The sequence below is a fragment of the Nanorana parkeri genome, unplaced genomic scaffold, assembly GCF_000935625.1.
Source record: "Nanorana parkeri isolate BGI_ZX_2015 unplaced genomic scaffold, ASM93562v1 scaffold501, whole genome shotgun sequence".
Lineage (NCBI taxonomy): Eukaryota > Metazoa > Chordata > Amphibia > Anura > Dicroglossidae > Nanorana > Nanorana parkeri.
The window spans coordinates 473,862-488,217 of NW_017306769.1; the positions used below are offsets into that span (position 1 = coordinate 473,862).

The 14,356-nt window shown below is 39.0% G+C and overlaps 1 protein-coding gene across 1 annotated transcript in view; it reads left to right on the forward strand.

Annotated features, from left to right (window-relative positions):
- FGF2 (fibroblast growth factor 2) overlaps nucleotides 1-14,356 on the forward strand; it is a 50,000-nt gene that overhangs the window by 26,701 nt on the left and 8,943 nt on the right. Inside the window, exon 2 of the mRNA XM_018561129.1 lies at nucleotides 2,847-2,950. Coding sequence (XP_018416631.1) covers nucleotides 2,847-2,950 — 104 coding nt within the window. The remainder of the gene's footprint in view (nucleotides 1-2,846; nucleotides 2,951-14,356) is intronic.

Genomic DNA, 14,356 nt, shown 5'->3' on the forward strand with positions numbered 1-14,356 from the left:
CCTATATATATATATATATATATACTGTATATACCGTATATGTAATTTCTTTTATATTTATTAGATTGAATAGAAATTGAAATAGTGTACTTGTGTCATTCTTATAAATAAAGGCTATATGGATATTTAAGGATAGTGTCATGTCAGTTTTTATTGCTATTACTAAGGCCATTGACAAGGGCTGAAATACATTAGTGCTGTTTTTATGCCATAACATGAAATAAAGATTATCTTGGGAGGATTGTTTCTTCAAGTGCTGATTCTTCATATGGAAGCGCTTGTTCTAAGACTGTAAGAGACCGTTTACTGAGCACCAAGGTTCCGATCAAGGATTTGAGTCTGAGGAGGTAGAGCAGTTTTTTTTTTTGTTTGGTTTGTTTGCTCTTGGATAAGATATTTCACTAGCTACTGAAGGTAGACCTTGGATATCTCTATATTCTAATGGGTTTTCACTCCTGCACCGATTACATTCTTCATATGACATTAACATACAGTATGTCATCTGCCAAGATGTGCATTTTGATTATCTAAACTACACTACACATTCATGGGATCTGGTGTGTGTGGCATGAGTTGGTTGGCTAAAGGAATCAAGAAGAAAAAGCTGGCTCTTGATGAAGCACAATTGAAGCTGGTACCATGCTTGATCTCCGTACCAGCACAGACAGATGGGATTACATATTTTATGTACCTGGGACTTTTCACCTTGCAGCTTTTGGGCTGAAGAGAAAAAAATTTGACAAATTCCTCCATCCGTGCTAAACAGAGTGGATGAAGGAAGCTCCTGCTGCAGCTATTGTATTTCAACAGTCGGTCCCTTCAGCTTTCAAAATACCTGATCTGATTGGATGCAGGAGCTGCTCAGCTGACAGTTCTCTGCCCAGCTCCTTTGATTTTTCATTCGACAAATGTCAGGTGGGAGGCGGCAGACAGGGCCACCCACTGAACGAATTTCGGCCTGTTCATAAGGAACCAGCTGAAATTCACTTAGTGTGTAGCCAGCCTTAGGCTGTTGGTTTTATGTTTGCTTTGAATGTTGTGACTGTGAATGAAATATCTGCCCAGTATGCAACAGACATGAAAATGACCTGCTGATACAACAAGGAGTTCAGGAGACAAGATGCACAAACTATGAGGGAGGTGCAAGGTCCACTTAAATATATCTAAATATTTATTGAGCACCACCTGGTTGGGTAGCTGTGTTTCAGAAATTACTAGAACATGTTTATTTGTTGGCAGGGACTCCGAAATCTGTATAACATCCTTTGGAAAAGACCTCTAATAGTCTTACCTTAATAAGAACAAATATTTTAGTCTGTAGTATTGCATGATGTATTTTTTGTGTATAAATGCTTTGATCGACTATAACCCACTGTGTCAGTAAACTAAAATTCTCAAAGAGAGTAGCAAACAATTGCACCTGGAGTATAGTATGTACACTCATTCTGAGCAGTATCCTACCTGGAAAGAAACTTCCAGGTGGCAGAGACATCATCTTTGTTGATCTTTTTTTGGTCTTTTTATGGTTCATAGAAAATGGGCCTTCTTTTGTCCTTAGTATGCTCTTATATGCATCAGTTAATGCTAACAGATTTGTAAGAATTAAATCTTTGAGGATCCAGATGGTGCATCCGTGGTTGTCATTACGAGCTCCACCTTATCTGAACAAGTCACAGTGCTGTATGGAGTGCAGGAGGAGGTGCAGTGATAAAGGGTGTTGCCTTTATCATAAAAGACTAAAAATCCTAAAGGGGTAGAACAGTCATGGAATGGTTTACCGTGTATCACAACACTACCAACTTTCTGAGATGATAAAGAGGGATGACTTTTCCTGCAAAATATTAGGCAAAGCATGGGCCCTTGCTATACCACCTATCATAGAGAAGATAATCAGTTGAAGCCACTGATGTCTTTTTGCCACTGCTCTTTGTTTTGTTTTATACTTTTGTTTGAAAGTAATCAATGCAATAAATTAGGATTATGGGTTATAAGGTAAGTATAGCATGTTATTTCTAATACCTAAGTTGTTAAATTTTTACTTTCTCACTTGCTAAAACCTGTTAAAAGGCTGAGTTGATGATCTTATGGTCCTGCAATGGAATGTAAACAATGTGCGTAGTTAACTATGCTCTTGTTCTCAGACATAACAATGTTAAAAGTTGTGTCTACTCACAGAAAGAGTCCTTTAAATTAGGGTGTTCCTGGATTTTCAGTGATGGGGGGGGAGGGAGGGGGGGTCGTGTTCATATTGTTTGCAGCTGCATGCAAATGTAAAATTATTATTAGTTCTAGAAGGGAATATTTAAGTATAATTATAGTATGTAGAGACACATTTAGGATGGTATTCTTTGACGGGAGTGCAGTGTTGTTCTTCTGATAAATAATTTTTACGTTCTTCATAGTGGTAAGATTCATGCTATTCTCTCATTTAGAAACTTTACTATGATTATGTAACCCTTTGCTGTGGCTACCTTTACTTTTTATTTGCCCCCTGTGTTGTATGCTTGACCACTCAAGCCCTTGTTAATGATTGCATAGTGGGAAGTCCTGGGTTTCAGCCACTCCAGGGGTGATCTGAAGATGATATCCGCATACAAACACTTTTTGGACTTTGAACCATTTTAGAAGGTAGCAGGCCAGCAGGTTCACCTTAACATAGGGAATACCTGTGGTTCAGCAAGCAAAAGAGAGGGATGAGTTTTCTAAATCTGGTGGTGGTGGTGTAGCCAAAAGTTCAGACTTGTTCCTCCAGATAAGTGTTAGCTAGTAAATGGAAAAATCTGTGGGTGTTGCCAAGTTTAAATTTAAGTAATTCATTATATGATTTTATATTTTTCATTCTGCAGTTAAATTGCAATTTCAAGCAGAAGAAAGAGGTGTTGTTTCAATCAAGGGAATCGGTGCAAATCGCTATCTTGCCATGAAGGAAGATGGCAGGTTAATAGCACTAGTGAGTATTTCCTACTTTTTTATATGCAATGATTGTGATTGTGTTTTTGCTCGTGTCCTTATGCTCAAAGATTAAAAGCTGTACTGAGCGAACATAAGATTGTGTGTCATGGTACAAAGTAAAGGGGGCATTTACCCTCCAAGAATCTCTCATGGTTCACCTCCTACCTATCTCAGCGCACTTTCATTGTCACCTACAGCTCTACCTCCTACTCTCCTCTTCCTCATTCCGTTAGGGTCCCTCAAGGGTCTGTCCTTGGGCCCCCTTCTATTCTCCATCTACACCAATATCTCTTGTAATTTTATAGTGGCAGCCTACTAAACAGTGTTTATATCCTCCTCTCATAGAACAGTGCTACAGTTTATCCTTATCGCAATCATATATGCACTTTACAGTCTATAGACCTTATAAGTGCTGCGAATACATACCAGAATTGTTATGTAAGTTCGATATAACAAGGATACGGTTTAATAATGATGCCACTGAACTTGTGTTTAATATGTTACATCCTGCAAAAAAAGACGGTTGTAACTTGCGCTCGTCAGTTATTTTAGAGGGACAGTCTATGTTCTGGACTTAAAACTCTGCAGTTCTAAATCCTTCCCCAAATGATAAATTGTTTATATGTGCAGCTATGATGTGTATATTTACATAAAAAACTCTGCTTAGCACTTTTTGTAGCTGAACTGCCATTGCATTTTGTAAAGAAAGAACAAACCTTTATAGAAAAAAGGGTATTTATTTAAATAACTACCCTTTTTTCTATAAAGGTTTCTATAAAGGTTTTTTTTCTACAAACCTTTATAGAAAAAAAGGGTAGTTATTTAAATAAATACCCTTTTTTCTATAAAGGTTTGTTCTTTCTTTACAAAATGCAATGGCAGTTCAGCTACAAAAAGTGCTAAGCAGAGTTTTTTATGTAAATATACACATCATAGCTGCACATATAAACAATTTATCATTTGGGGAAGGATTTAGAACTGCACAATTTGCATCTACCCTTCCAAATTATATACCATCAATACAACTACAGTCCTTTCTGTGTAGTAATAATAATAATAATAATCAAGAAAGAAACAACAACCCCCCCTCCTCCCCCCCAAATTTCTGTTTATACGGTCCCCATAGCATATCAGGGGACTCTATGGGAGAGATTTATTTACAAAAAAAGCTGTTTGTTATAGTGGTTAATGGATGAGTTGAGTACAGACACTGCACAACTACCACCACAGTTTTCACCTGTGAAGAGAATTGAAATTGTTAGCAAACTGTATCTGGCTGGCCGGATATCGGAAACGAGTTGCATCTCTGCTTCATATGATTACTGAATCTTACATGAAGAAACACTTATTTTTCAAGTTCTTTAAACTGGTGAAAATGTTTTATTTTATATTCCATCACTGGAATGGTGGGGACTTTGTCAATAATCAGTAACGCTGTGCAGGAAAAGCCCTGAGTAAGGGGAAGCGTAATCCACAGGAACGTATATGTATGAAATAAAAGTTTCAAAGGCTCGTCATGGGTGTTCTGTTTCTGATATCCAGTCAGCCAGGTGTAATTAGCTACCCTGGGGGATGTACACTGAGGGAGTCTGATGAATGTTAAACTGTAGGTATCCAATACAAGTTACGATGAGGACATCTGATGCATCTTACACTGAGCATGCAATGCATGTTGCATTGTTGGAATGTAATTCAGGACACTGTAGGCAGCTGATAAAAGTTAAACTGAAGGCATCTGATTCATGTCACACCGAAGGCATCTGGTGCAAGTTACACTGATGGCATTTGATTCATGTTACGCTAAGTACGTTTGATGCATGTTGCACTAAAAATTTAGAAAGCTAGTCGGATTCTGAATTGAGAAAGCTAGTTAAACAACCAGCAAAATGTCTTCAAGAAAAATCCAGCAAGTCCAGTTGCTTTGATTGATTTATAATAGGTTTGCCCAGCATATAGCTAGGAGAATGCTGTTGAATTCCCTATGCTCTTCAGCTCCATCCAGGGTATTAACGACTTATAAATCAGTCCCTTAATGTATTTAAAGGATTTAATCAGTAGTATCAAGAGGGGTGTGGGGGATGAGGCCTGCACTGGGTGACACCAAAATGACTGGCAGTCATTTTGGTGTCACCCCCTAAGTCGAGCACCCAGTCATGGACCAAGAGCCCGATAGCGGCACAAGAGAGAGGGGGTGGGACCTGGTGGCTTACCGGATCCCGCCAGGTCAATATCCCCTCCTCTCTCGGTATCCATTTTTGTGATGGACGCTGGCAGTGAAATACATCACAGCGCATGCGTGATGACGTCACGCCATGGACATCATAACACATGTGCAGCGGCTTCACCGAGTGACACCCACCCTGGTTCCCCTGCTGTATTAAATAATTCATATTTTCCTCAAGAATGTGCATATTAAGTTTCAGCAATCAACCCTGATATGTTTTATCTCTCAGACCTTTATTGTTACATGGGACTGTTATATACAGTTATGTCCGCTTGTGAGCTTTCTCTTTTTATGTAATGCGAAATATCAATAAAATTTACCTGATTAAAAATATCCTCTTTAAAGTGATGATGTGAGCTTTAAAGAGGATACCCTGGTCATATAAGACTTGATTCACAGATGCCAGTGGAGCAAATAAAATGATCAAATCCCAGGCTTGGCAGATTCTGCCACAGCTAAATAGAGAAGGTGATGTTTCAATCTTACTGCGTATCTGCACAATGCCCTCCTTGTTCCATAGTGAAGACCTCTTGCTTTCTGTATCCTTCACCTTGCTTAGACAGAAATATTTGAAATTATGTTTATAACTGAAAGTAGTCGCAGTATTGGTGCACTGTGATTTCCTATGCAATATTAATCATTTTCCTACATTTGGATATCTAAGAATAACTGAATCAATGTTCTTGTAAATGCAGCAGCATAAGATACTTATTGTTCCTTGCTTGAGCATTCTAAAAAATAAAGGAAAACTTATTTCAGTATAAAATAGTATAATAGAACTAATTAAGTGTATAGACATACTTATTTGGTAAGACACAGAGGGAGATATACTGTCAACATTTACTTTCAACATACAGCTTGATGCATATACTGAGTGCAGCAACTTACACCAGTCATCTGAAATCTTTAATCATAAGTTAGCCTAGTTTAAACTATATAAAGCGTAAGTATAAAAAAAATAAAAAAAACAAGAACAGATTCTCTGTATTTTGTAAAGTTTAATCTTGTAAGCCAATAAATATTTAATTTAGGGGAAAAAAAGGGGGGGGGGGGTGCCTGGAGCTATTAGTATAATGTGATAGTATACATAGCTATTAGCACATTATGATCCCCTCCAGCACAGTGCTCCAGCAGTTTAATCCCCTCCAGAACAGTGCCCCAGCAGTATGATCCCCTCCAGCACAGTGCTTCTTTCTCACCAGCACTTCTATCTTTCTCCCTGTCTTCTTCTTGGTTTCAAGTCTTCGGCCACCAGATAAGGTAGCTCCTGCTCTGTGCACTGAGCTGCGCATGTGCGTCTCCGTGTACAGAAAATCAAATATTGCCGAATAGCAACAAGAAGCTTCTTCTTGAGACTTACACAGTCTCTTCTGTCATTTAAAGTTTCCCAAACAAAAACCCCATTTACTTTTAGAATTTTGCTTGCTTGATTTCCCATTCTGCTTTTTTGATTTTTTTCATCACTACAGTCAAAATTGATCATCAATGTAACCCCATTAACTATTAGAAAAATCAAAGCACGCTCTGAAAAGAAATTTCTTTTCATACGAAATTCTAACTGTGTGCTGGTTTGGTTGATCAGCACAAACTGAGCTAGGACAAAGACTGGGCAGATTTGTGGTCTGCTCACCTCAGCCCATCAAATAGGGATTTGTTCATGGCCTCCAAATTTATTTTGGCCAATATACTGGACCAAGTGGAATGTGAGGGGGTGGAAGGTAGCAGCAAAAAAGGTATGTTGGAGAATTGTCTGTCAGAATGACAGGGTTTTGGAGGTTGCTCCAGATGTACAGGCATCTCAAGGTGGCTACACTTTATACCTTTATCCATAAAATTACACTGGCTCTGGATGCCATACAGTTTTTATAAATCTATTAAGAAAGCAGATTAAAAAAATATATCAGTGTGAACAACACTGACAGGAGACGTATGAAACAGATCCTAAGTTTTTCGCTGGACTTCTAACAGCTGGATTCCGGTGCTGACTACTGCCAGGTCTGCAACAATTGACACAGACAGGCCCTCTTTAGGGCATGACTGTAAAATAGTCAAGTGGTTTCCTGTTTACAGCATTTTAGATTACTTAAGTGCACAGAAATAATAAAATCTGTATTAAAACAGAATGCATTTTTCCACACACAAAAAAAAAGAAGCATATTGTGGTGGTAAAAAATAAAGTTGTGTCACGGAAAACGTTCTGTGCTCTGGGCTTGAATAGACAGAGGGGATCAACCTCAGGCTTTGGCTGAAAGACAACAGAAAGCTTACTTGAAGACTTTCCCGATATTTCCAGTAACATCTCATACATCAGGGAGTATGAATGTTGCTTTGACCTACAGTGTGTTCCATAGCATTTAAAATACATTTGTAGCTACAAAACCACATCATTTAAGATGACTAAAGGGAAAATGATCGCTTAACATAAATGAGTTATTAGGTATACAAATACAATTTTAATTAAGGCAATAGGATCTCTTGCATCAAGCAGAAGTGTTCTTTGTTATTCAGGAAATAGAATAAAATAACAAAAGTAACTTAGAGCAATACATGTAATGACAGCTATGCCTTTTTCCTTGTTGTCAACATTTAGTTTTCTTAACAAGACTGGAAATAAAAATAACCGTTACAAGTGGTTAGCCTCCTCCCAATGCTTTAGAATGGTGGAACAGGTCTACATCAATTCAATATATTGGAATTTGTGTTGAAATTTGCATTGCACAATATTTGATTTCTGCATGTAAGTGGAACATGTCCTGATAACAGGTCTGAGTCTAATATAAGACCTACTTAGTGTAATAATGTTTAAAAATATATAAATATATTAGGGCTGTGCAAATGAACAATTAATTTCTCGATTAATCATTAATCTTTTTGATGGATTCAATTTTTTTTTAAACTTTCTGCATGAGCGCCAGCCAAGGCATTGGCCTATACACATACAGCACAGCAATGAAGTAATAAAATGAACTAGGATCACACTAATCCAGCACGTTATTACTCTGAGTTGCCCCACTCAAGCGGCGGCCATATTGAGTGGGGCACGTGAGATTAATAACGTGCTGGATTAGTGTGATCCTAGTTCATTTTATTACTTCATTGCTGTGCTGTATGTGTATAGGCCAATGTAGTTGGATCTGTGTGTGCGTTATAATTAATCAAAATTAATCGATTAAAAAAATGTAGATTAATCGAACACGAAAATGTTAATCAATAACAGCCCTAAAATATATATAAATAATAGTTAAATGCAGGGACAGGGAGCAGTCTGTATAGAAAGTTCCTAAAATACTGTATGCTGGTGGATGGGTTCTGGATCAAGCTCACACATCAGTAAAGTAGTGTACTTAGGGGAGAGGGGGCACTCCTTGCACCCTTGGTACAACCATTGGAGGATCTCTAGGAAAGCACCTGCCACCCACCCAGCACATTAACACTATGTGGGTATTCCTGCAAAGTTGCCTGTTATGTTCCCCGTGGCTCTGCAGAAGCATCCACATAGCGGTATTTTGCCTACCCTGTACAATAACTGGCCATGCCCACTTTTAACCACACCCTTAAAAAACACATACATCATGTTTGTAGTCACGCTCACAAAATCACGCCCATATTTTTAGCATGTTTAGAAACAATGAACTTTGTTTACGAGGCAGATGTTTAAGGTTTAACGCTGGACCAGTGTCAGGTAATATGAAAGCATACGTGAATCAGTAATTGATCCTGCTGGAGCGAGTTTTCACTGGTAGGAAATAAGGCAGGAAATATGGTTTCCTATGACTTATACTCTGCAGTAGTAAATTAGCCAGCAAACATAAACAGCAAATGGTAATACAATAGGGAGGGGGATCATGTTGCCCCGATCAGAATGCTTCTCTTAGCATAGTGTGAAAGAGTCACTGCAGGGAACCAGCGCCGAGCGAGTGTCCCATTATTTCTGGTAAGGGCTTTTTAACAGACTGAATATCGTGGCGGCAATGAATAAGCGGTGACCATTAGAGTTGGCTCCAGGTCTCACAGTTGTCGTTTAGCTGCTGTGAGTATGCCTGCTGTTTCTGGATTTAGGCAAAGTCTGAATAAACCAGGATATCACCAAATGTCTTTCTGTGCTGAAGAACCATGACTCATGTTCTTACAGCTCAGGAAATTAGAGATACATGTTCATGGTGGGTCCCCAGGTAGAGGAAGCCCAGCTGTAAGGCGATGGGCCTGCTCCACAGTGAAGATGGAGGACAACTTTTCTCTGCTGAAAGTGGTGTTGAGCAGGTTTTCCATAAAACTTATAATGTTTGTTCCTTCTGCTTTTTCTGGTAGGCCAACAAATCTCAGGTTGCAGCACTACAGCTGTTTCCGGATTTAGGTGAAGTCTGGGTAAACCAGGATATCACCAAATTTCCTTGTGTGCTGAAGGACCAGGAATCTGTTCTTACAGCTCAGGGATTTAGAGATAAATGTTCATGGTGGGTATCCAGGTAGAGGAAGCCTAGCTGTAAGGTGATGGGCCTGCTCCACAGTGAAGTTGGAGGAAAACTTTTCTCTGCTGAAAGTGGTGTTGAGCATGGTGTCCAGAAAACCTCTAGTGTCTGTTCCTTGTGCTTTTTCTGGTAGGCCAAATTTTTTTTAATCTCAAGCTGTCACAGGAGAGTGGGTAACTGAGACTGCTGCTGGTGGGACGCATGCTGTAAGGGAGGTAGTTGGTCCTCCACCGTGTTGGACATCCTCCACCAACTCTGTGGCCCTTTCCTGAAGGTTGTGCAAGTCTTGCCCAGCAACATATCTATTTTATTCCCTTCCAACTTCATAGTCAAAGTGTTTTGTGATGTAGCCTCAAGGATTTTAGTGGTGTCAAGTGTGGTATTGTCTGAGGCAACAAGCTCCCCTCTAGATGTTTGCAAGGATCTGCCATCTTTGACTTGCAACAAAACTTTGCGAGCTTTTCACTCACCTCCTGAGCTTGTTTTAGCAGTAGCATCGCAGAGAGATGAATTGCCAGGTTCAGGATGGTGAGTAGAAGAGAAAAGGATATTTGTCTCAGTGGGAAGCAAATGCTGAATAGAGTTCAGATGTAGGTAGAGCAGAGCTTATACTACCTGTGTCATATCACATGCCATACCAGGCCATGCCATTACATAATGGAAACGTTTACAGGTAAATAACATGAATAAAATACATTAAATACAGATATAATCTTATTGAAAGATTTTGTTGAAAAGAATGGCCTGGTAACAGAGTCTCTTTAAGCCTCTCTTCAAAATACAAAAATTATCATGGACTTCCGTTTTCTACTGCACGTCTGTACAGTTCAGTACTACTAAATAATAATGATCCTGACTGGTTGGCATAGTTGAAAAAGCTCTTGGTCAAGGCCTAAGGAAAATCTGACCTGCCTAACTAATGACCACTTTGTCCTACATACCGACTGTGACAGTTTTCCCCCAGTGTAATTATGAGCAGCTTGTATTAAAATATATAGTCATGGCCGAAAATATTGGCACCCCTGCATTTCTGTCAGCTAACACACCAATTTGCACAGAAGATTGTTGCAATTACAAATGTTTAGGCATTCTCATGTTTATTTCGTTTGTTTGTATTGGTATGACACAAAAAAGTGGAGGAAAAAAAGCCAAATCTGACACATTCCTGGCAAAACTCCAAAAAGGGACTGGGCAAAATTATCGGCACCTTCTCCAAATTGCAACAAATAATGGCATTCCAAGTTTTAGTGGAAAAGCATGGACAATCTCAAGGTTACAAGTCCATCTCCAGAGATCTTAATGTTCCTGTGTCTACTGTGCGCAACATTGTCAAGAAGTTTACAACCCATGGCACTGTAGCTAATCCCCCTGGACGTGGACGAAAGAGAACAATTGATCAAAGATTGCAATGAAGGATTGTTCGAATGGTGGATAAAGACCCTCGATCACCTTCCAGACAAATTCAAGCTGACCTTCAGGCACAGGGTACAACTGTGTCAACTCTCACTATACGTCACCATCTGAATGAAAAGCAGTTGATGAAAGAAGAGTGGTCCAAAATTCCTGTAGAGAGGTGTAAGAAAATGGTTACAGGAAGTATTTGATTTCAGTTATTTTTTTCCAAGGTCTGTGCTACCAAATATTAATTGAGGGTGCCAATAATTTTGTCCAGTCCATTTTCGGAGTTATGCGTGGAATGTGTCAGATTTTGCTTTTATTTCTCCAATTTTTGTGTCATACATTTGTAATTGCAACATTTTCTGCGTGAAGTGGTGCATTATCTGACAGAATTGCAGGGGTGCCAATATTTTTGTCCATGACTGTATATTATAATCTGCTCTATTAAAGAAGAAATCTGGGCAAAAATGTCCTTAACACTTGCAGTTGGGATACCCCTGCACTGTAAGGGTAAGGTGCTCATTTTTGTGTAGGTGTCCAAATAAAAAAGTTGTACACACCTAATCCTCGGAGTCAGCTTGCTCTTAGACCGGTCCCTGGAGACTCTCTCCCCCTCTACTTCAGCAGTCTAAGGTCCACGAGTCACCATGTCCCCTAAGTTCCGGTTCAAATGAAAAAACAGTCAACAATAACACTTTTTATTTTTTCCAAAAGTACTTTTATGGTATAAAACGTGTGTAGTAAACACAAATTGCACATGAAACATTCGACAACATTACAGCACTTGCAATGACAGCACACATTAACCTGTTTAATAAATAGACATGCATTTGCTAATAATAAAATGAATAAGAAAATTCCTTGAACACAGAACCTAGAAAGGTTTGCTTTGTTTACATAAAATGACTGCGTAAGTTCTTCATTTGCTCAATAATGTTTTAAAAAACGACATTATTGAGCAAATAAACATAATCAACAGTTACATCAACAATGCACGCGAGTTTTGAGCAGGACTGCTTAGAATTACACAGTGCTTGGATACTGAATAATCATTTCCTTGTTTACAAGCGCTGAACATAATAACATGATGCATAATGCTGGCACTAGAATAGACACCTTTTACTCTACAATTAGTTACACAGGACAGCTACTCACGATTGAAGAAGCCTTACATGACATTTAAGAACAGTGTCTCACTGTTGTCCCTAACCATTCTAGTCACAGATTTCCATCTTTTTCCATTTTAATTGTTTAGTACTGTGGGGAAAAAAATAAAAGGATCCGAATATCATTACAGCGATTTGTGACCAAAACGGTGAGAAAATGACTAAAAATGAGCATTTAGCTAAAAACAATGTAAAAGCAGCACTGGATAATTCTGGTCTTTTGTAATGAATTACTTTAGCATTTTAATATTAAATTAAGACTAACAATAAATAGAACTAATGTCACTAAATAAGGACTTTTTTTTTTAAAGTACATGTACTTTGCCTACTGTCAGGACCGGATGCAGACACTCATTGTCAGAGTAAATAGTGGCATGTTACTTCACGTATAGCAGCCATCGTTCCCTTAAGGCAAGTGCGTCTACCGGTTCTTCTGTCTTTTCTCCCAGGACTTACATTATATGCTTTGACTGAGTAATGTCGCAGGTCGGCTCCAGGTGCAGAGCAGAGGTAGAGCACTGGTGATGGAGGACATGACAAGAGCTTTTCCAAGGACAGACTTGGTCAGGACTGGTGGCAGAAAGAGAATTTCCCAAAGACAGGCTGAGGTCGGGACTGGCGGCAGACAGAGCATTACAAGGACAGGCTGAGGTGGGGACTGATGTCAAGCATTGAGTATTCCAGGGACAGGCTGTGTTCAGGAAAAGCAACAGAGTATTCCAAGGACAAGATATTCAGGGGCTTGTGATGCTTAAATAAGGCACCCGCTGAGACAAAGCCAATCCCAGAGCTGAAGGTGTGTGGATGGACTCATCAGGCCGCAGCTGACCAGGCTAGAGCTGCAGCCAGCAAGACACGTTGCTAAACACAGTGGCGGTATACTTAGCCCACATCTGATTAAGAGAGGGCTGCAGCCAGCAACACAGACTGCCTGAGAACTACACAGGCTGCCTGACACCTACTCAAAGCGACGCTTCCACCCCGACTGCAAATTTCTGCAACACTTTCTTTAACTTGGTTACAGTAGGCAAAAAAAGCCAGCGGGGCAAGGTAAGTATCAACTGGCTGAGGGTGAATTTTGTAAGTAAGCTTTGAAAAGAATAGTATCAAAAAAGTAATTAGATATATGACACCTGGACATGGAATACCAACAAGCACATTTTTAATGATACCACTGTGAATCTTATTTGTTGGCACCTTCTTATGTAGGTATATGGTGAATCATATACCTACATTTTATAAGTTTGACTTTAGGATTTAGGATGTTGTATGAAACTTTGCTCTGTGTGGTTCAAAAAACCAGACTGTGGATGTGTATGGTGGAGTACCAGACAAGGCACGCAGGACCTGATTCCACTAGAGAACTTGGCTTAATGAAGGTATACAACCGCTATTAGCAGGCTCTGGATTAAGAAACATCCTGCTAATGGGGTTCATGGAATTTCTGATGGTCTGCTTTGTGTTGTTTAATCTGGTCTTAAGCCGAGCTGTGTTCTGGGGAGATGCCAGATATGAAATGTGTCTCATGATTCTGCCTATCCCCACACACAAGATGTAAATTGGATTGTTTTGTCACTGAATTGAGAATTTTGGAGAAATTAGTGTTGCACTGTTTTCTGTATGGATTCCCATTCTCCCCACCCATTTTGGGATTTGTCAGAACTCACTATTGTCACATTGTTAGATTGCTGTTTACCTCCCACAGGGCCAGGGTCATGCATAAAAAATACATACAATATACATGAGGCACTTATAAAAGTAGCATAGCCTAAAAAAATGGCTATTGTGTTTAAAAAAAGACATTTTGCTATTTAAAAAAAAAAAAAAAACTAGCCCAAATAAAAGTGTGCTATTATGTGATATAGAATATTGTACAATTTGTAAGTACAGAAACTCTTTTTGCCAATTTTAAAGCCAATACTGCATATTTGCAATTGCGTGCTACTTTCCTTTGTGATGCCCCTTTATTACTACAAGCATTATTATTTATAAACGATGAGGAGAGCAAAACCTTGGAAACTGAAATAGTTGCATAGTAGCAAAAGATACAATGACCAAGTGAAATGTAACAATTTCTGAAAAGATATTTTTTCCCAACTAAAATATGCATGCTAACATTTCCAGTGATATATCTGTCTAGACAGTGA